At 51.8% G+C, this 21,532-nt stretch overlaps 7 protein-coding genes across 7 annotated transcripts; 5 read left to right on the top strand and 2 right to left on the bottom strand.

Annotated features, from left to right (window-relative positions):
• Window positions 1-1,863: 1,863 nt before the first annotated feature.
• Window positions 1,864-2,655, top strand: Z519_12325 (uncharacterized protein; the record flags this gene model as incomplete). The annotated part of the gene is made up of 2 exons (XM_016770031.1): window positions 1,864-2,040; window positions 2,098-2,655. The coding sequence occupies 2 exons, from the start codon at window positions 1,864-1,866 to the stop codon at window positions 2,653-2,655; spliced, it is 735 nt and encodes a 244-aa protein (XP_016613697.1).
• A 1,272-nt stretch (window positions 2,656-3,927) lies between these two features.
• Z519_12324 (uncharacterized protein) lies at window positions 3,928-8,857 on the top strand (the record flags this gene model as incomplete). The annotated part of the gene is made up of 4 exons (XM_016770030.1): window positions 3,928-4,457; window positions 4,577-6,770; window positions 6,900-8,415; window positions 8,514-8,857. The coding sequence occupies 4 exons, from the start codon at window positions 3,928-3,930 to the stop codon at window positions 8,855-8,857; spliced, it is 4,584 nt and encodes a 1,527-aa protein (XP_016613696.1).
• A 268-nt stretch (window positions 8,858-9,125) lies between these two features.
• Window positions 9,126-11,039, top strand: Z519_12323 (uncharacterized protein; the record flags this gene model as incomplete). The annotated part of the gene is made up of 1 exon (XM_016770029.1): window positions 9,126-11,039. The coding sequence occupies one exon, from the start codon at window positions 9,126-9,128 to the stop codon at window positions 11,037-11,039; it is 1,914 nt and encodes a 637-aa protein (XP_016613695.1).
• Window positions 11,040-11,381: 342 nt separating this feature from the next.
• On the bottom strand, window positions 11,382-11,858 carry Z519_12322 (uncharacterized protein; the record flags this gene model as incomplete). The annotated part of the gene is made up of 1 exon (XM_016770028.1): window positions 11,382-11,858. One exon carries the CDS (start codon window positions 11,856-11,858, stop codon window positions 11,382-11,384), a length of 477 nt encoding a protein of 158 aa, XP_016613694.1.
• A 499-nt stretch (window positions 11,859-12,357) lies between these two features.
• On the top strand, window positions 12,358-14,625 carry Z519_12321 (uncharacterized protein; the record flags this gene model as incomplete). The annotated part of the gene is made up of 2 exons (XM_016770027.1): window positions 12,358-12,409; window positions 12,488-14,625. 2 exons carry the CDS (start codon window positions 12,358-12,360, stop codon window positions 14,623-14,625), a joined length of 2,190 nt encoding a protein of 729 aa, XP_016613693.1.
• A 244-nt stretch (window positions 14,626-14,869) lies between these two features.
• Window positions 14,870-15,436, bottom strand: Z519_12320 (uncharacterized protein; the record flags this gene model as incomplete). The annotated part of the gene is made up of 1 exon (XM_016770026.1): window positions 14,870-15,436. One exon carries the CDS (start codon window positions 15,434-15,436, stop codon window positions 14,870-14,872), a length of 567 nt encoding a protein of 188 aa, XP_016613692.1.
• A 538-nt stretch (window positions 15,437-15,974) lies between these two features.
• On the top strand, window positions 15,975-19,700 carry Z519_12319 (uncharacterized protein; the record flags this gene model as incomplete). The annotated part of the gene is made up of 1 exon (XM_016770025.1): window positions 15,975-19,700. The coding sequence occupies one exon, from the start codon at window positions 15,975-15,977 to the stop codon at window positions 19,698-19,700; it is 3,726 nt and encodes a 1,241-aa protein (XP_016613691.1).
• Between the last annotated feature and the right edge of the window lie 1,832 nt (window positions 19,701-21,532).

The following is a 21,532-nucleotide window of genomic DNA, read 5'->3' as shown; positions in this document are numbered from 1 at the left end:
CGCTTCTTCAGCCCTTAAACCCATCATCTCGTCGGGCAGTTTGGCAACAGGGGACAATAGGGTTGGAGGGTGACTAGCCAAGACTCATGCCTGGCCAGGAGGCAGGTTTAGGCCATCTCCAAGTTAGCAGATTTAGGGTCTCTATGTGCTGCTCAGAGACGCTTCAAGAAGCTCAGGAAGGGCTGCGGAGGCTGAGCCAAGGCTCAATTAAAGCTCAGGTTAAGGCAGCCTTCGCTCACCCTGGGATCAAACCGTATATCGCAATTAGGTTTGACGTTCGCGAGTACTGGGCAATCTACAAGTAGGTGGTTAGGCGAAAGGAGCTGGATTAAGCTCCTTGCTCTAGGCTCGGGGAGCTGCTCAGCCGCGCTCATGGTCGGCTTAGAAGCTTAGCTTGTAGTAGCGGGGCGACACGCAAAAATTAAAAACGATGACAAAATACGACCACCCTCCTTATACTATTAATAATAAGTATCCTGTAAACAGAGGTCGATTTTGGGCTCTTTCGACGGGTCCCATTTTAAACCCCCGGGGTCCATGTGTGATTTTGATGGACCCGCTTATAAGCACTCGAAAGTAATCCAATGTAGATTTCCTACGGGGGAAATACGTTTGGGGTTCCCATGGGACTACCCTCTAAATGGGTTTCGTTGAATGAAGTCGGGGACTGTCCTGTTAAAGACAATGACGACGACGGTTCTTCACCAACCTCTCTCACGGCTGAAAGAATCCCAACTACTCAAGGGTCATATTACCTACCGAGGCCCTCCGCGAGCAGCATGGGTTTCTGTGGAAAGTAAACAAGGATAAATGGCTCTTCGGCGTGAAATACCAGGGTTGAGTGGCGCCACATCCAAGTCCTCGGTGGGTCTTTCACAAACTGATGCTCAATCGTTCACCGGTCAAGGCAGTAAAATGAGGGGGCCTTCGGTTCTTTCAGATTCGACAAATCCCCAGAGTTTGATTTTCGTATGCACAATTTGGAAATAAGCCCTAAAGCCATGTCAAATCCACGACAGCCGTGCACAAGTCTTGTTGGTGAACCACATTGATGGCTCTGAATTGTCGATTATAATCCCGATGTGCGGCATTTTTGCCAGCTAACAGTTGGACATAGGGTCGTCCATTGCACAGCCTAGTCTTGTGTCCCTGCCTCCCTTTAGCAGGGAGATGGTCGTAGAGAGGTCGCAGGTAAATTATATCAGCCAATAAATTGATGGTCATGGCTCAATACCGTCACCGGTTTTGAAGAGGATGGGCCTTCGCATCTTTTCTGCCCTCTCGCTACTACGGACGTCGACATATTTGAGTTGATGCTGCTGGTACACCGGAAAAGCCCAGCCGGGACTACATTTCACTAGTACTTCGCTAATTCGAGTGCTCAAGCGGCCCAATGACTCCACGCATCTCAATATTAGAAAAGGCTCACCAACTGCGCTTGACTCAAGAGGACTCTGACAAACGGTACCATGGTGGTGATTTCTCCACGGGACCCCAGACCGGAAAAAAGAGACTCCTTGTCCACACTTGCATCCACATCCTCGTAATAATCCTGACCGGTTATGCTGTGGTTCGAATCGTTGCGTCGGAAAGAACGCCTCATGAATGCAAGGCGCTGTGAATGTGCGAGGTCCTTCTGTGGGGATCTTTGGCAATGGTCAGCTGGACTACCGGGACAGGAGGTAGATAACCCATAAAATATCAGGAGTCTACGGTTTTGTCATTGTGAGATCATGTCCAGGCTCAATTTTTCTTATGCGTCGGATTCTGGTTAAAATCCTTCATCTTAGAAGGTCCCAAGTTACGACCGAAGTTGTAACTGATAGATATCCTTCGTCCAAACAGGTTGATATCCGAAGTGACATGGCCTTCGCCGCTTCCGAGCTTCCTGCGGACAGCGCTGTTGGGAACACATCGCTATTTGGCTCAAACGAAATCACACAAAAAGATGGGTGGCTGGGAGAAAAATACTTGGAATATGCCCTGGCTCATCTATTGCTTCGACATACACCCGACTCCCATGAGATCATCTCTTTAAATGTATTTTGGGCATTACCATATTCATATAGCCCATGTGACTATACTAACGAGTTCCAGGGCTCCTTATTTCAAGAACTTGCGGGTTTCCGTTATGATAATTTGTGTCGACAATTGCGCAATAATGGGGTTCGACAATACCGGTCTCCTGCGCCTGGCCACTTCCAAGGTCATGTTAACTTCCGAGAAGACGCCGTGTGTTGGATCGGTGCTATTGTGAGGCGCGGGACAAAAAATGAACGAGCTATTCTTGATCACGCCATAGTGGACAATTCAGATTCGCATAGTCCAACATTTAACAGCACAACAGACATAACTACTTCTGCTCAAACGGTTGTGACCAATCAGGAAGAGTCACCGGATGAAGAACCAACTTCGACAGACTCTGAAAGTGACATCTGGCTGTACACCAATACGCTGCAGGAGCGCTTTGCGGGGAAAGATGTGGTTCCTATCTACGAGGAGACGATGATTCGAAGATATCCGCCCAGATTTAGGGCCGTGGTAACATTTCGTGGCAAGAACTTTTCTGGAGAGGCTGGTAACAAGAAGCTCGCAAAACATCGAGCCTCGAAGAAACTTTGTGGGGCCTTTGAAATCGAAGTCCGTGAACCGTAAAGAGGTCGGCTTCTCTGACCGCACAGGGTAATCGTGAGACTTAATTATTTACTTGTTATTCTTCCACAGATCTTCCAAGACTGGCAATTGGATCATTAATGGTAGGGATCCGATTGATAACGAGGTTGACTACGAGTAACAATATAGGAAGGTGTGCCAGGAGTGACAGTACAGGGCATACTCCATGGTTATTCCCAAGGGGCAATGAATGCGGTGGTACATTGCTGCAGTGCTATGTTGCTTCCAAGCGCCAATGCAATAGTATGATAACGCCCCAGCCCTGATGGCGAGGCTTAGCGAAAGACTTAAGTTGCGGCTTAAGTTAAAGCGGCCTCCGCTCACTCTCCAGTATCAGACCGTATTTGGCAAACCAGTTTTCGTCCTCGACTAATCTTCGTCCTCGGCGAGCGGTGCAACCTACAACTACCACAAGGTCCTTCACTCACTTACTTAATTACCACCACGACCACCTGTTGGCCGAATCCAGATTATCCGTCCTGAGTAATAAGTACCAGTGCATTCGTCCGTGCTGGAGAATACCTTCGAGGCGCTTGAGGCGCTCTCCCTTTGAATACTATTCTCTCTACGTCTTTCACCCTATATCCTCTGGAACCTCTTACCGACTACGAGGTACAGCCAGGAAGAAATCGATGTCTATTCCAGCTTGGTTGGCCCCGCGGGTTCCGTCTGGTATGCCCTCGAAAATCCGTAGCTCAAAGGCCGGACATGAGACCACACGGTATTACTCCTGGCGAGGCCTCGCCGAGGTCTCAAGTCAGGCAACTCATTGCAAACTTGTCAACATCTTTGAAAGAATGATTTAGCCAACCTGGGAAATGGCTGACCCTTGCCCTCTGGGGCACCGTCTTTCCACCAAGGTTTTTGCAGTGGGGGAGGCGAGTTTTGGCCCCGTCACAGTCTTGATAAGGCTACGACTAAGGCTAGTGAGGCCTCCCTAGCCCCTTAAGCCGGCTCAAACACGTCAGCTAGCTCGATGGTTGCTACTCCCGTTGGTGCCGTTTACAATGGGCTTACTGGTTGCGTGCAAGTCATGGGGGCGGTTGGAAAAACACCGGCAACCAGACTAGCAATATAAACGACTACTTGAGACCAACCTCATTTTCAGCCGCTGCCCTCTATAAAAGCAGTGGTCTTTCGACCTGACCACAAGAGAATGCACGGCTCTTTGCTCAGTTTCTTACCTCCTTCGCGCCAGTGTTTGAAATGTTACTCTCCCACTTCTAACCACAAAACTCTGTGTATGGGGACATCATGGCAGCTTCACGGCAGCCCCAGACGGCGGCTGCACTCTCGCCGGCGGAGATGGAGCTCAAGCTGATGTGGCAGGACGCCGAAGTTGATTTTAGGCAAATGACTAGAAGGAGCTTGAGGACGGACCAAGAAAAGAGGCTAGAGGATGTCCTGGCCGAGCTCGATAGGAAGTATCGACCCCCGGAATCCGAGGCTGGCAAAGACTCAGCCAAAACCAAGGCCAAGATCCGTGCCACTGTCGGAAAAGTCCTCAGCTGCATTCAGTTGTTGGGCGGCTTAGCTGCGCAAGGTGCATCGATTGTGTTTGGACCCGCTACCCTCTGCTTCAACGCCATCTCGTTTCTGATCGATGTTCCCGGCAAGATCGCCGAGGTTTACGAAGGTGTGGGAAGCTTGTTCGAGGAGATTTCGCACTCACTCGTGCTCTTCAAGATCTATGAGAACTATACGAAGCTTGACCCCGACTTGAGAGACGGGACGCACAAGCTGATGATGTCCATCGTGAGAATCTGTGGGCTTTCTATCAAAATGTGAGAATCTTCAGTAGAAAAAGCCGTGCCGGTGGGAAATGTGCTTGCATGTTTACTGTTGTGACTTCTACACCTTCAATTGACCCGGTCGCTTTAGCCCCTCGCTGACTCTTGTCTAGTATTGAGGGCGGAGTTTTGCATCACATCAAGATTGGAGCCAAAATCACTTTCCTGAACGATGACTCGGGCGTGAAGAGCGAACTTGCCAAGTTCAAAGCTCTGATTGAAAAGCAAAGTCGTGTGACCGAAGCCATCACTCTTCAGCATGTGCTGAGTAGCGAAGACAAGATTGTCCAGGTCCTCAATGCCCAGTATGAGAGTGCGGAGAAACTCGCCAACCTGGAGACGAACATGAGCATTGTGGTGGCAGACGTGAGCGATCGTAAGATGCACATGATTCTCTCCGAGCGACTTGACGCTATGAGCAGAATGTTGTCGACAACAACGGCATCGGCTCAAGAGGCTAGGAAGGCGATGCTCACTATGAGAGACAATCTCCTCACCGGAAGTGCACAATGGCTACTGGATCATGAAGATTATAAGGAATGGAAGACTTCGGAAGCTGAGACGATCCCATTGCTCCTGCTTTCGGGGGATACAAACACCGGCAAGTCTTTTCTACTAGCAGCCATCGAAGAAGACTTCCGCAAGACTAGCACTGACGTCTCCATCGCGTATTACGGGTTCACGAAACGCGAAGCAAAAAGTGCAAGGGACAAGCACAAGGAGGACGTGGTGACGGCAATGAAGTCCATGTGCCTGCAGCTGGCTGGCCAACACAAGCAATATGCCACAGAAATGGCTGGCCTCAAAGATGATTTCAAACCACCAGAGATGGGCAAAGAGAAAGAGCTTTGGGAAAAGCTCTGGTGGGACAAACTGCAATTCTCGAGATACCCCCAGACGAGGGAGACGGCAAACTTCGTCCTGATGTTTGATGGCCTGGAAGACTTGTCTGACAGCAACTGTGCTAAATTCCTTAGGATGCTCAAAACAGTTCGAGACGAAAGCCGCTCCGCAACCAAAGCCATCCGGCAGCATATTCGCGTCATAGCGACGGCCCAACCGAAGATATTCAAGGATAGTCCCATCACTCCCATCGAAATTGCTGACCACAATTTACCCGACATCAAAATGTACATCGAAGACGAGCTGAGGAAGGATGAAATCCTTCAAGGCCAACATGTGGAGATGTTGGATCTCCTCGAAGCGATTCGAGAAACGCTTCCGGAGGTGGCCATGGGTTCTTTTGCTGTTGTACAACAAAAACTCGAAAGAGTTCGCGAAGCCGTGGACTCTGACGCATACCTGGATGACGTGCAGACAATCCTGGACGAGAACCCTGCCGACGATTTGGGGAAGCTGGCGCGGAAGGTTATTAAGGACTTGAACGCGACACTGAAGCCCCACGACATTGACCAGTTGAACGAGCTCCTCCATTGGTGTATATTCGGTTATGAATACTTCTCAGTTGACCAGTTGAGGGCCACCATTTTCTTGAATTCTGGGAAGGCCTCGTTGCAACCTTTTGAACGAAAGCTGAAGGAAAAGTACGCGAGAATCCTCCATGTCATCGATGGTCGAGTGGAGGTCGATTATGACATCGAGGACTTGTTTCGAACCCAGGACAGCTCCGTATCCGGGACTGTGACTGTACCGGACTCGGACAACCCTCGCATAACGATGACGATATCGATTAACCAGGCAGATCTACGCACCGTTCAGCAGTTTTTCTGGGATCTCTCCGACAAATTGAGAACTGGGAGATTCGACTTTTCCGCCGACAAATCGAGCCTTGACGGCAAGGGCGTCATCCGAACCGACGAAATCCGCGCAAGCTACTATATCGCCGACCAACTTTTGAAGCTTTTGAACGACGAGCCTCATGAGAAAACCCAATGTCTTGTCTTGTATGCGTTAAAATACCTGACTCACCACCTACGAAAGGTCAAAGAATCCCTAGATCAGGGGAAATTAGGATCATCGGAACGGAGGATCATCGCAAAAAGACTTGTGGATCTCCTGAGTGACGTGGAGGGAATCGAAAAGTTCTGGGGTGCAACGAATGTGTTATCCTTGACTTGGATCGAGCCTGACGAAGTGGAAACAGTTCGGGGTTTGCTTAAGGATGAAAAAACCATTGATGTCCTCCAGCCGAAAGAGCGACGGTGGGTTAGAGTCCATACCGCAGAATCCGAGGGCAAAGCAGGGATTTATAAGCCTATTTCTCTCATGGTAGCGAGACACTGGCTGCGAGATCGTTCTTGGAAGGTATTTCCTGCTTATTACTGGATACGGAAATATATCGATTTGGTCAGTCGCACTTCCTGTTCCTCAATGTTATGAGGTCTCTGACGAAACCAGCAAAACTCGAAGGACGAAGAGGCCGACAAAGGGAATGGTGAAGAAGGCGACGCAAATGGCGACGAAAATAACGACGAGGCTGCCTCCAATGGAAACTCAGAGCAGGAGCCTGAACCTCGATCCGACGCCGACGAAATTGTCTCTGCTGCTACCTGGGCACAGCAAGCATTGTCCCTCAAAGATCAAGATCTGGACGCATTGTGGTATGACCGCCTCGGGGAGACTTGCTACGAAGCGGACGAGTTTCAGGTCGCAAAAGGATTTTATGAAAAGGCCAAAGGACTCCCCGACTGTCAGTGGACTGCAAACCAAGGCTGGGCTCTTGCGGTGTACAAATTAAGCCAAGCTCAAGACGATAACCAAGCCCAGAAGAAGGAGCTGAAAGAGTCCGCTTGCGACGAGATGGAGATAGCCCTCACCCACCTTAGGTCAACTTCAAAAATCCCTGATTCGGGGGATGACAACAAGAAGGCCCTTATCGAAGGCTTGAAGAAACAGGCCTCGTGGCAAGAGGAGCTTACTTCAATGGATCGCGCTTTTGCACTCTACGAAGAGGCACTCGAGGTGGATCCTGGGGAACATGAAATTCGCTGCGACCTGCTCAAAGCTCTCTATGCGAACAACAGGGAAGCAGACGCGAGGAAGATGCTTCTTCAGATGATGACCCAGCGAGAAAATCCCACTGAGCTCGACCTTTTCTCGGCCTTACTTCTGTATCTAACCGAAAGTGAGTGGTACTCTGCAGCTATCCAACCGATTGATATTATCCTCGCCTTGGCTCGCACAGACGAGACTCTCAACAGTCAGACATTGGAAGCATTGCAAACGGCCATCCGGGACGCCAGAAAGAGCAACCTCACAGTCAGTGAAGGAATGCTTCTGCTGTATGAAGGTACTGTCCTTGCACGTGGTTCCACAGACGATGCTCGTATTCAACAGGCCATCCGCTGTTGGGAAGACTGCCAATCTCTCTATCTTTCAGCTCGCTACGACCTGGTTGGTACTCAGGCTCTCGCGTCGCGCTTTCTGACGCAGCACTACTTTCATCAAGCCGTGAAGGAGGGCATTACGACGGAAGAACGGGAGGAGCATGTGGGCAAACTCCTCAGACTGAAGCGCCTTTCAAACAGCTGGATTCATAGCTTTCGCCCTAATTCCTTCCTTGCCTCTTACTATGTTCGACAGAACCAGTTAGAGGAGGCACGGCAGCTATTCATGGAAGATATGGTGGCCGCGATGGAGATACTTTCGGATAGCGATCCAGAGAATGATTCTTATGGGTACAGGTATCTAGCCAACATCCTCATGCATACTGGAGACGACCTCAACGCGCTCAGTGCGTGGTCTTTGCTCGGCCCATTCGGCCTGTTCAAGGGTTCGGAAGGGGAACCCTCAAACGGCGAAGACCAGGATGGTTCGCCAAAAGAGAACGGTGTGTCCGAGGCTAAGTATGACGGGCTAGCAGTAAACGGGATCCCTGAAGAGGAAGACGAACTCAAACCTTCCGCCTGTGAACAGGCTGAGCACAAGAAAAAAGCCGAGACTCGTGACGGTCCCCTAGGTTACACTTGTGACGGTCTTTGTAACCATCTATGTGAGTCTCGAAGCAGACCTGCGCCATTATTTGTGGAGCAGCGTTATAAGAGCTCCATCTTTGATGATACAGGTCTTTTGGTGCTAACGAGAAATCAGGGCGTTACGCAGATAACTTCTATACCTGCCGTTATTGCCCGGACACGCAGTTTACGCCTGACTGCTTCGAAAAGTTGAAAGCCAATAAGCTCGAACCATATATCTGCCACCCCGATCACAGCTGGCTTCATGTGCCAGCGTGGAGTGACAGAGAAGCGCTCGAGATCGGCCCAGGCAAGGTCCGAGTGCATGGGGAGCTGCTGGACGGCGTTAGGGTGGGCGGGGAGATTGTGGATATACAGCAGTGGCTTGACGAGATTTGCGAGATATGGAAGGTTCCGAAGAAGGAGGACGTGCTGATCATAGCTGAGCCAGTTTTGACACCAAATGGGTCGAGCAAGTGAATAGGGTGAACCAGCGGAGGGTCGATGGGATAAGCCCCAAGAAAATGAGAAGAACAGGCTGCCGGTTTAAAGAGGTGGAGTCTTGGCATTGACGTCACTTAAAGCAGCGTCGGACGTTTGGTTGCTGGGTTACATTCTTTCCAAACAAAGCGCGTCACGACTCGATCCTCAAAGTAAGACCAGGACTTCCACCGAATATCAGCATACAAGAACCCCTCCTAGCGAAAAGTTATTGAAAGTTTCAGACATATATCGGCATCCCGTAACCATGCGCATGACTCGTGCAGCCCTGCGAGCCCAGGCTCAAGAGGAGCCGCAACTCATTTACGAAGACGCCGACGCGAATAATAATTCCCTGCAGGATGATGGCGCCGACGCCAACGCGAACCAGGATCTTGTTCGGCCCCCATTGAAGGACATCACCACCGAAATCAATCCTCCGACCACTGACGACCCATTTACAGACGAGCAGACTGAAGCTACTGTTATGCAGAAAGTTAAGAGCAGGAAAAAATGTCGAAAGGCCAAGAATGACAAGGTTGAAAATGAGTCTAGCAAGGGGGGAGAATTGGACGAGCCGCAGGAACTTCAATTCGAAGACGCGAAGGACAGCCACTTGAGTCAATCCTCTGAGCACAAAGGCAGTGCACAGGACACACCTATTACGGTTTCTGTAGAGCAAGCTGCTGTCGGTGACAAAGTTACAGTAGAGGCGGTGGACGCGACCCTTGAAGAGCGCGGCGCAGTCGAATCAACTTCTACCCCTCGACACAGTCACAGCGGGCCTCCAAAGACACCCAAATTCGACCCATCTGTCCATAAAGCCATGGACGAAGTAGTGTTATCTGCTGAAGACACTGTCGAAGACTCTTTTGTGGAGAAGATCACATCGAGGACCCCGGGCAGATTGCAAATACTTTTGGAGGAAAGCAAACTGTCTGATTCCTACGTCGACCAGATCGGATCGCGAACGCCACGAATCGAAGACTCGGTGGAAGCGATCGATGCTTTGGAAGATGCGATTGAGAAGATCGCCGAGACATTGCCTGCGTTGGACGAATTGAAGATTGAGTCCCCTGTAAAACTGCGAAAGACTACTCCAGCCAGAATCAACCTCCGACCCAATACGCCACCGACAGATCCTCGGAAAAAGACGACTGGTAGACATCCTGCACAAACATCCCGGCGTCCGCCCCAGAAGGCTGGAACAGCTTCCGTACCTGCAGAGCGCCCGAAATTGAGTGCCACCCGCGCATCTTCTACCAATCCGATAGTCAAAGGAACGGTTACAACAAAAACGGTCAAGCGACCCATCATTGACGGCCACAAGTCTAGGGAGTCTTCTGCTCAGGCTTCAGCACCGCCACTTTCGTTCTCAAACTCTCCAGTTAAGAAACTTGCCAACACCACCAAGAAGCAGGTCGCTGGTGCCGCACTGTCCACCAGCAGGCCCGGATTTGTACCGGCCAAATCCACTAAATCTCCCACCAGACCGAAATTTTCTCTACCAGGAGATGCCGTGGCGGCCAAACTCAAAGTGCAGAGAGAGGAGCGAATGAAGCGCGAGGAAGAGACTGGCAATGACAAGAAGGTCTTCAAAGCTAGACCTGTGCCGGCTAAGATATCTCGTCCCAGCGTTGTCCCACGAGAGAACAAAGCCAGCCAAGCGAGAATGAGCATCTACGCCACTGGCGGAAATAAGGAGAACGTGGAGCCTAAACCTGCCGCCGCGTCTCAGCCAAAAACACGCCCTCTGTCGCATGAGGCAAAACCCAAAACATGGGAAACAGCCAAGGCAAAAGTGAGCGTCCATCGGACAGCAGCCTCTGCCACCCCCACTAAACCACGTCCCTCAAGTATTCACCTTGCCGCGGGTCAGAAGTCCACAATCACCAAAGAAGACGTGGTCCAGCAGAGAGCGAAGGGTAAGGAGGTCTTTGAACGATCAAAAGCCGAAATGGAGCGTCTCGACAAGGAAAGGAGAGAAAAGGAAGATGCGGCCCGCAAGGCCAGGGCAGAGGCGGCAGAGAGGGGAAGACAGGCGAGCCGAGAGTGGGCAGAGAAGCAGAAGAAGAAGATCGCCGCGAAGATTCTGGCTGCGAAGGAGAAGGAGATGGCCGGTAGTGCTGAGAGTGTGGCAAGTTCCAGGCAGGCGAGTGCGGTGGCGTCTGCTTCATCATGAACATCCTCCCTCTCTCTCTCTCACTTGACTGATTTTGGGCGACAAAGATTTCCGAGCCTGGGATGCGGTGCTTCCGTTACAAGGTCTTGTTCTTCAGCGAAGGAGTTGGTACGGACAAAACTTATTTTTGAGCTTGGAAGGACTAGCAAGCAAGGTCACTCAATCAGACGACACTTGTTGTTTAAACCCGTCAAAGGGTGGCAAGGTCGAGCGTGCCGTAGGGTCAAATCCAAACCTCCTTCATTGAAAGTCACATTCAATCAGGTCCCTCTCCACAGCAAGCATGTCCGTGTCCGTCATCTCGTCTCCATCTCCATGTGTGTGTGAGTGGTTTGATTCTTTTCACCCGCCATCTTCCGCCTTTGGTTGCACGGGTATCCTGACCAACGGCACTGGAAGTTCTTGCTCGGGCAGTTCTTGATCATGTCCCTGCGTTTGCTTTGATTTCCCCGCCATCTTCCCCTCCACATCCCGGTCCGGCACAGTCTCGACATCAGGCGCAGGAGGTGGCTTGGGAACCTTCATTGCCGCCATGCCAATGACCTGCAGCACGTTCTCCCAGTTCGCCAGCACCAGCGCCACTGCCTGCGCCCCGTCTCTCAGGCTCCCCAGTTTCTTCTCCAGCTGCTCCAATTGAGATGTCAAGTGTGCGCTGAGATCGCACAGTTGGCGCAGGTTCTCCAGCTCTGCGCGTTTGCTGGCGATCCGCGCCTGCAAGTGGGATTGGGCGGGTAGTGTGCTGGAGCGCAGCGTCGAGGACGTGTTGCTGCCGGCAGAGGCAGAAGGGTGGATGTCCGTTGGACGCGGGGCGTACGACATTTTTTTTACGACGGGTTTGTCGTGGTAGCGGGCGGGAAAATGGAGGAATATCGCCTATAAGAAGATGATAACTTGCAGCGAGCCAGACCCCAGGGGTTCTGACTCCTATTCTTGAGAAGTCTTCACCTCTCACCTCGTGTGTTGTCGTATAGCCTTGCGTTCTTGAACTCGAGAAGCACATGCGAGATGCCTGTGTCGCGAAATTCCCTAGTTCGAGAGGGCGCGTGATCCATTGGGCAACAAAAGTGCCAAGCCGGCAGCTAATCCCAAAATGGCACGTTGTTTTGAAAGCGCCGCTTTTGGTCATCCCGACCTCCAAGCCCCCAAAGCCCTTGACACAACCCTGCACTTCGTTTCATCGCCTATATTGCATCGCTACAGGGGATGCTCTCTATGCCTGCGATCGAGTTGTGTACGAAACCGGCAATCTGAGTTCCCGGAGACCGTCCAAAGAGACAAAAGGAACGTCCGGCTCGCATGATACGAAAATCGACTTGCCATGGCGAAACTCAACGACCCTCCCAATCCCCCTATGGAAAGTTTTGAATCCCGTAAGTTTACACTTCTCCAGAAACTAAATTGGGGGTCTGCTCTACCTCGGTGTTAGTAAAGACTGACGATGTGTGCAGTGAAGCGTCGCTTCATCCGTCAAAACCGCGAAATCGCCCGCGCCAATTCGTCGCAGTCGCAACGCATCCGCAACCTCGAGACGGAAATCTCCCGCCTCGTCGCAGAGAATATATTCCTGAGGGAACAGGCAATAGCCGCGCAGGCCGAGGCGGAGCGATGGCGCGCAGCGAGTTCTGTGAACGCTGAAATTCTGGATATGAGAGACAGACTGAACAGGAAAATGGAGGAGGTATCCGAACTGCTTGTTGAGATGGGGAATCTACCTGAGAAAGTGGCCAGGGAGGGAAGGCGGAAAAGCAGGCTTGTCAGGTCGACCATGAGCGCCACTACAGAACAGGAGTGGAGGAACAGACAGTCCATCAGAGAAGCACTGGCTCAAGAGAGAGGTGATCTGTACGATGGACGATTACCTGCTATTCAGGAAGACAAGCTGTACCCCCGACGGACGCTGGAGACTGCTGAGGTGACGGCCTTGCGAGAAGAGGCAGCCATGCAACAAGCGTCCGACTCGCCGGAACTCGGACCTCCCCCAGTCGCCCATTTTGATGTTGTTTCAGACCCCCTTGGATTGGACTCTGCACGGACGTCCGAGGACGAGAACGGCGGCGAGGAAGTCATGCAATTACCGTCACTTTTGGAGAGGAGGCGGAAGCGTCGAACCAGCACTCTCATCCACGATCTACCTACAGAAGAGGCTTCAGGACCAAATGCGCCGACAATAAGGCCAAACCCGCAGTTATTAAAGTCAGGTGCAAAGAGGAAACTGGATGTCTCTGAGCTTGACGACCCTGCTCCTCAGCAGCCCTTGAACGAGAATGACGACTTTGTCTTCCAACGTCGGCAAGAGATCTGGAACAACGCTACTGTCAACAGCAAAAAGACGTCTAGATTTACGAGGCCACCAGGACGAGAACCCGGAGATGCGACGGACTTTGTGAAGCAATCGAGCCCCCAAAAGCCCGCAAGCAGCACTAGGAAGATTCTGGCGCCCAAGAGTACCAACTCACCTGCGAAGAGAAGGCTGCAAGTCGCAGAAAAGCTCAAAGATGATCGAGATCCGCAGCAAAAGCACCAAACCATTAGACCAACACGGCAGAAAGACCCTCCAGCACATGTGGTCATTGAATGCCCTGTTGAGGCGTCGAATGATTATGAGAAGGAAATTCCACCGAAGACTCCAGCTGCAGAAGCTGACGACATCCTCTCACCTATCTCCACAGAGCCATCCTCGCGAACATCCCACCAGACGAAAGAGGCGGCAGTCTTGAACTCGGTGGAGGACGTGCTCAGTGGGAGTATAGGACGGGGATCTCGCCGTCCACGACCACAAATCAGCTATGCTGAGCCTAACTTGAGGGATAAGATGAGAAGGCCCGGCAAGGGGTTGGTGGGAGCGGTAGAAGGCATTGAGAAGCAAAAGGAAAATGCGTCGAGTGCAAGAGGTACAAGTATGGAGCGGGCGAAACCTGACGACGTTAAAGTCAAGCAGGAGAACGAGACCAATGGCGAGGATCAGGGGTGGAAGGACTTAGCCATGCCAACTTCAACGTCTCGCAAGAAGGAGGAGCCGATGAGCCCTTTGAGGGGGAAAGAGAGGAAGGAGAAAGGAGACGATGAGACCAGGAAGACGGCCAAACAACCGAAAGCCAACGCTGCAGATGAGCTTGAGAAGGCTGTGGATCGATTAAGTATTTTCGACCCGCCGGCCTCTTCTCCAATCGAAGATTCAACGGAAACGTGGCCAGATACAGAAGGCCAGAAATTGTCGAGGAGTTCGGCAGCTGCGAGACGAAAAGCCTCGTCGAGCGCGTTAGCTACGGGCAGGAGGCATTCTATGCAGCCTGCCTCGTCTTCTTCAGGTGATCCAACTGGCCTCTCTTCTGCTCCCCGCCATCCCTCTCTGGATCCATCAAAGTTGGACGCACAACCGCTTCCACGACCGAGTTCTGCGGCAAGTCTGCGTGGGGACGCGCCGTCCACCAGCATGGCTTCGGCAGCGAAGGATCTCAAACGCTCGCACAGCGTCAGTTCAAACTCGAAAGACAAAGAGCTGGGAGCCTCCGGTGCTGAAACGGGACTCAACGTGAGTTCGAGGGTGGAAAGGGCTCTGAACCGGCGGCGGAGTATGATGGTATAGCAACCTTGATGTTGGCCGCTTTGGTGGCATGATCGGTGTTTCCCTGTTTGGCTTAACGTTTCTTCGTTGACCTCGAGGTCGAGTTGTTGGATCTTCTCGTTGCTGTAGGACTTGGACGACATCACTGATTTGAGACGCCAATCTCGAACTTTCCTGTGTCCGTCCTGCTCCTTGGATGCTTGCCTCTTGATTAGCGAGATATACCACATTGATTTATTTCCCCCCCCGCTCCACTCTTGACGCCTCATCCATGCCCGTTCGGAACATTGTTGGCGCCGTAATCGACACTCTCTGCCATCCCCATGACGACGCTCTCTAGCCGTCTCACGCATTCCTTCATTTCTCTCTTCCTCGCTTTTCTCTCCTGCTCCATTTTCCGCACCTTCTCTGCCAACAACCTGATGTCTTCCGCTTGCTGCTCTTCTCCTCTCCCAATTCCGGGTAACCGCGAGATCAACATTTCGATCTGTTGGCCCTTGAGGACTAGATCTTCGGCCAATTCGCGCTGCGCGTTGGCGAACGTCTGAGGGGCCACTGGGCGCAGAGGAAATGGCGCGCGGTCGGTATCCTCTGGCCCCGGGTTTACGCTGGCTTGCAATTGAGCAGTCGCGGCATCGACGGCGTTTGGGGTTTGAGATGACGCCGCCGCACCAACGACAGCCGCGGAGGGAGGGTTTGTGAAGGGGTCGTTCGGGTCCGGGTCGGGAGCTACAAGGGCGTGTCGTTGAGAGAGGTAGCTGATTGTGGAGAAGAATTGGGTTAGGAGTTGGTCGTAGCAGGTTTGCAGTTGGGTGAGGATGTCGCTGGACATGGTGAGCGTTGTGGCGTCTGGTGTTTCTTGATGCTGTGGTACTCTCGGTACGAGTCCGAATTATGAGGGCAAAGGCTCGTGGCGGGAGATCTGCGCCCGGAGCTCAACTTCTAGGCGCCGAGTCGCCTGGGGAAGTCCGCAGCGAAAGCCGGTGCTGGCACGCCAGCTCGCGAGGCGCCCACAAACAGCTAACTAGTGAGCCACTCCATGTCATCGGATTAGTGCAAAGGTACAGCCTTGTCTGCCAGCCTCCGGCATCGACATCAAGAGATTACTTCCATTTGCCTCTGCTGGCTTCCCTGCCTGCGCTCTACCGCATTTATCGCCATCCTATCGACGCACTCCCTAGCTCATCTTTTCTCCTGACTCTCTCTCTGTTCCATCTACTGTGGTAGACGCCATGTCGGTCACTTCAGCTTACTTTACACAGCAGAGTGATTGATCCAGTCTACGTCACAAGGCACTGATTCAGCCGCATGCCTCAGTCCAAATCTCCGACAACCCCTCCAAGAACGTCTCCCCCACCCGTATTTGAACCATGCATCAATCCTTCACGGGCAGTATCCGCAAGCCTCGCCAGGTTAACCTCTCTGGCCGCGCGCCCACCAACCCATGGGCTGCCCTCCCGAAATCGGCTCAAGCCAGTTCTTCGGCCGCAAGCAGCACAGTTGCTCAGGCTCAGGCGGATCGAGCTAAGAGACATCAGGAAAGAGAAAGATTGAACGCTACAAAGACCATTCAGAAGCTATGGCGCGGCCACGCGAGTCGACGGGAACAGAAATCACGATGGAGACAGACGTGGGATGAGAACGAACAACGCAGACTGGGCTCGTCGGGTCGAGTTGACTACCAGGCACTCGTCGACGACGACGACGCAACGATCCCGGCTTATGAGAGCTCAGCACAAGTCCTCCTGCAGTTCCGACTGTTCTTCGGATTCCAGGAGTTTAGACGAGGCAGGCCGAGAGATGACACGGATCTTTTCAGATTGCTTTATTTCGGCGAGGCTTTGCATCATACCATCGCCTCTTTGGGGTTCGAGTTGGATGACAGCTGGGGTTACTACCTCTCTCGACTGGGACTGGTTGAGGTTCGCCACCTCAAGAGCCTCCTCGGTGATCATAACCACGATGACAGGATGTCTTACGGACCAAGAATATTGAACATGATCACTAAGCTGATTGAATATGTACCAGACGAGATAACCGGGGATTGCGCAAACTATTTCGATGTGATCGAGTTAGTGTTACGCAGACGAAAAGAGGAGGCGTGGCAACGGCGCTCAATTGAGGCGATAGCTGCTCTTCTGAGATGTCCTTCAACCCGAAAGCAATCCGTATACACTGCCTTTGCAACAAAGTTTCTGACGAAAGATTCGTTTTCAGGACACAGGGAGACTCTGGACGAGCTTTCTTCGTCCCTAGATCTGCAAGAGCTGGCGCATGCCATTGCGAAGGAGATTGAGGACACGGATAGGAGCGGAACGCCTGCATTGACCACTGCGCGGCTCTTATGGCAACTGGCTCATCTCATATATATCCATAACGCTCTGCATGAAGGCTACGCTGGTCAGAGTACGTATATCGAAGCAGTCTCAGCACTTTTGGGAGAGTGCGCAAATGATGTTGCCGAGAGAATGGACCTGACCGACCAGCCCATGCTCAACACCGGCAACAAGACTGATAACAAGAATGCTCCCGCACCCTTACCGGGCTTTGTGAGAGACATGGTTTCAAAACTGCCAGAGCAGAATAATCTCCGAGCAATTTTAACAGAGATGGGGTCAGCGGCAACTTCAGGAACATCTGCTGAAGATGCAGACTTTGATTCTGCGAAGCGACTGGCAAATTTCGCGGTTGCCTTGTTGAGAGCTTTTCCTCGCCGGGCACAAGATATCCGAATGTCTCTGTACCAAAGTTCCGTCAAATCGATCCAAAATGCCGATGTGTCCACCATTCAATACTTCTGGAGCGCCGCACGGACGACCGGCGTCTTCAAGAAGATATCCCAAGACTATCGTATCGTGCTCTCGTTATTGAGAGAAGCGGCTCCAAGAACCAATCAAATAGGTCAAGCATTGTTGTCCAGAAACGAGATTGCTCGGTGGCGAGATGAGTGGCGGATAATCTTGCTCTTCCTCGAGTTGTACACTTTTGTGCTCAAATTCATGGACGACGACGATTTCTTCTCCTACGACAAATTGCGCGCGTTTGGGGCGACGTCAGGCTCGTCAACCAGTTTGTTGTCAAGAAAAGGATCGCTACCCTTGGAACAGGTGGCGCTGATGACTACTTTTTTGAAGAACCTCGCTTTCACCCTGTACTGGAACGCAGCCGACTTGGTGGAGAGCAACGATCAGGATGAGGAGCTCGGTATATCTGCACTCTTTGGCAGTCCAGGCCGTTCCTCTGCCAGGACCACGGAGAAGAAGCAACAGACTTTGACTGGCAATGGAGTGTCGCACGGCTACCTCAAAGGCCTAGTCACGGGCGTACTGCGGATGCTGCATGAAAGAGACTCCAGACGGTCATTTGTACCCGCGGATCACTGGCTGATGACTACTCAGGTAAGCATGGCTGGGTTCATTCCCGCCGTCGTTGCAGAAGAGGAGAGGAGACACGAACTGGGAGATGAGGATGAGACGGAGGAAGAGGAGGACGAGGTGGACAGAGAAGCCGAAATGGATAGGTCTGTGGGCTCATCAGCTGGCGAGGCTATACTGAGCTCCATCTTTGGCATCCGGCCTTCACACGTTCCAAGAAGCAGAGCGTCACGATTGGCGGAGCGGCTGGAAAAGCAGCGATTGCGGGCCAGGAAGAAGAGGCAGCTCGAGGCGTTAGCACCTCGTCTTGAAATCCTTCGCAACCTACCATTCTTCATTCCGTTTGAGACCAGAGTCCAGATTTTCCGCGAATTTGTCTTCCGAGATCAGCTCCGCAGACGAAACGGAGTCACCGACCCCGATACATGGCGTATGGTCGTGGCCTCGACCCAAGGTCGAACCGCTGACGGCAGGCCTGTTGGGGTTGACATCCTCTCCAGGCATCACGCTGAAATTCGTCGTACCAGTGTCTTTGAAGACGCTTACGAGTCGTTTTACATGCTTGGAGAAGGACTCAAAGAACCAATACAGATCACCTTTATCGACCGGTTTGGGGCCCCAGAAGCCGGTATTGACGGGGGCGGCGTGACAAAAGAGTTTCTCATTAGCGTGACAAGCGAAGCATTTGATCCCGATTCCAAACCGGCGATGTTCAAGGAGAACGCTCAGAGGTACCTCTATCCGAATCCTACGATCTACCAGGAAACTGCAGAGCATCTGAGGCTCAGCGGCCTTAAGGGGGGCTCCCAGGAGACGGCGTTCGCTATGGCTGAACTTCTCCACCGTTTCCAGTTTCTGGGTAGAATAGTCGGAAAGTGTCTATACGAGGGTATCCTGATTGACGTTACCTTTGCTGGCTTCTTCTTGCTGAAATGGGCCCTGACTGGTGGGACGACTGTCGGCTCAAACGAATCCGCTTATCGCGCAACGATCAATGACCTCCGAGAATACGACGAGGAATTGTACCAGGGTCTCCTGAAGCTGAAGAATTATACAGGGGACGTGGAAACCGACTTCGCGCTTGACTTTACGGTCACTGATACTCTTGCTGTTGAAGATGAGCAGGGCAAAACGATTCACAAGACGTCCACAAGAGAACTGCTTCCGAATGGCGCCAATACCCCTGTCACAAACACCAATCGATTGCTGTACATTGACCGAATCGTGAGGTACCGGTTACAGCAGCAGCCGAAAGCAGTCACGGACGCGTTTCTCAGAGGCCTGGGTGAGATCATCCAGCCCATGTGGCTCGCCATGTTCAACCAGAAGGAATTGCAGAAGCTGGTCGGTGGAGACAACACTGAACTCGACATTGCTGATCTCCGGCGCAACACACAATACGGAGGAGTCTACACGATTGGCGACGACGGCCTTGAGCACGCCACGGTGCAACTATTCTGGCAAGCGCTGCAGGAGATGTCGGATGAAGACAGGCGGAAAGTGCTCAAGTTCGTCACCAGCACCCCACGGGCACCGCTGCTGGGATTCAGTCACTTGAATCCGAAATTCAGTATTCGTGATTCCAGCGGGGACCAGGACCGGCTGCCGAGCACCTCGACCTGCGTGAACCTGCTCAAGTTGCCCCGGTACGGAGACCTCAAGACGATGAAGGAAAAGCTTCTGTATGCAGTGAACTCGGGGGCTGGATTTGACTTGTCGTGAATGGCTGGAAGTATTTAGGTGTTGACGACACGAGTCTAGGATGCAAAGAGTTGGCGATCAGGCAGGACCGAACCGAGTACAAACCATACAAGGTATGTACCTACAGGGATTCCCAGCCCCAGCCTCTGAGGACGCCAAGTGCGAAGTGTTTCGGGGGCGGAGTTTAGTGTACCAGTTGGATCGCGCCGACCCTGCATCGTCGGAGAGGCTTAGTTGGCGAAGCGGTCAACAAAATGTCTATATAGCTCCTTGGTACAGCGGGAACAAGTAGTTAGACCGTGCGCGTGGTGATCCAAACGACATAGTTATCCTTTGTCATGTTCAACTCGTTCTGCCTTACAAAACAACCGATTCCTCCCCACAGGGCTTGCTTATTTGCGTGCCTTGGTGAAGGAAGGGGTAGCACCAACTAAGAGCGCATCTTGAACCATTTCTTGGAGGGTGCGCGGACCCAACCCGATCGCCACCGTTCTCTTGTTAAGACAGCTGATCCAATCTCTACCAGAGACCGATAGCTTAAAGAAATTGTAAGCTCACACACCCTTTTCCCCATCTTAAATCGAGGGTCTCTTATCGAGGGCTGGGCGGCTGAACGCCGAGGACGATAGCCGCCAGTGGATTTCATGGCTCGCACAGTTCGTCTCCGTCGCTCAACCGCTTTGCACTGAGCACCGGCCTAACAGTATGGTATGGCAGCACAAGGACATGGCTTGTTTGAGAGGCATGAACGACCGACGGTCGTTACCACTGCCGCCGCACGGACTCCAGTGTGCACGCATACCGACTACACATCCTGACAAAACATCAAATCCAAAGCATGGCTTACCGTAAGCGCAGATATATAAGTTATATGAGCAGTCAGAACAGCGGTAATATAAGAACCTCCTGGCACAGCAGGACATGACCTGGCATTAAATCAACTGGCAATTTCACCCATCTTTGTCCCACGCAATATGGCCAGCACCGAGACCGAGCAAAATGACGGCTACCAGTTCTCTCGGACCTTCTTGTCTTCCGCACGGTACGTGGAGAGCCCATAAGGCCCGCCCCTGGAAGACAAACGTCTAACGACGGGGAAAGGCTTACGGCGCAGCACTTCATCTGGGTTCTCAAGAACGGATTCTTGTTGCACCCGGCAGTTGAATAGAGGCCTTCACAAGTCGCCGCGCCAGAAATCGTGGATGTTGCAACGGGTAATGGGTATGTTCCATTATGGAGGGAGGCATACATCATTTTCCGAACGTGTTCATTGATGAATGGGCTGCCAAAAAAAAGGATTGTGGGACTTACCTTTAGCCTCGGACCATCCCGACGGTAAGGTCGTCGCGCTCGACGTCTCGGCAGCGTGGATTTACTTAAGTAACTTAAGTAGGACTTAGCCTTATTTACACTTGAGTAAATCTAAATTTACTTAAGTAGAGTTCAATATCTAGTAGCTCCAACCCTAAATCACCTAAACCTAGGCTCACATAGTAATTCAACGCCTCGAATACTAGTGTTACTACGCCGACATCATCCCTCAACAATATAAACAGCGGGAAGATGAAGAATAACTTAAAGATGAAACACTTTTATAGAGATAGAAATAAGTTCGGTATATATTTAGTTTAACTTAAGACTATATTTACCCTACAGCGTCCTAAGTATACGACATATACGGAACGAGTCTTATACGCTAAACTTTAGTTAAGAGAATTAGTATTTATGTAATTTAATCTCATTATATAGAACTTTATATATGTGACGGCAGTAGACTTGATGTAACGGTCAACTTATTCAATGCCCTTCGGGAATTGAGGCATGTCGATCATAGTGCAAGACTTTGGATTGAT

This window comes from Cladophialophora bantiana, assembly GCF_000835475.1.
Source record: "Cladophialophora bantiana CBS 173.52 unplaced genomic scaffold supercont1.28, whole genome shotgun sequence".
Classification (NCBI taxonomy): Eukaryota; Fungi; Ascomycota; class Eurotiomycetes; order Chaetothyriales; family Herpotrichiellaceae; genus Cladophialophora; species Cladophialophora bantiana.
Note: the sequence above shows the minus strand (reverse complement) of the source record. Positions and strands in the feature narration are given on the sequence as shown.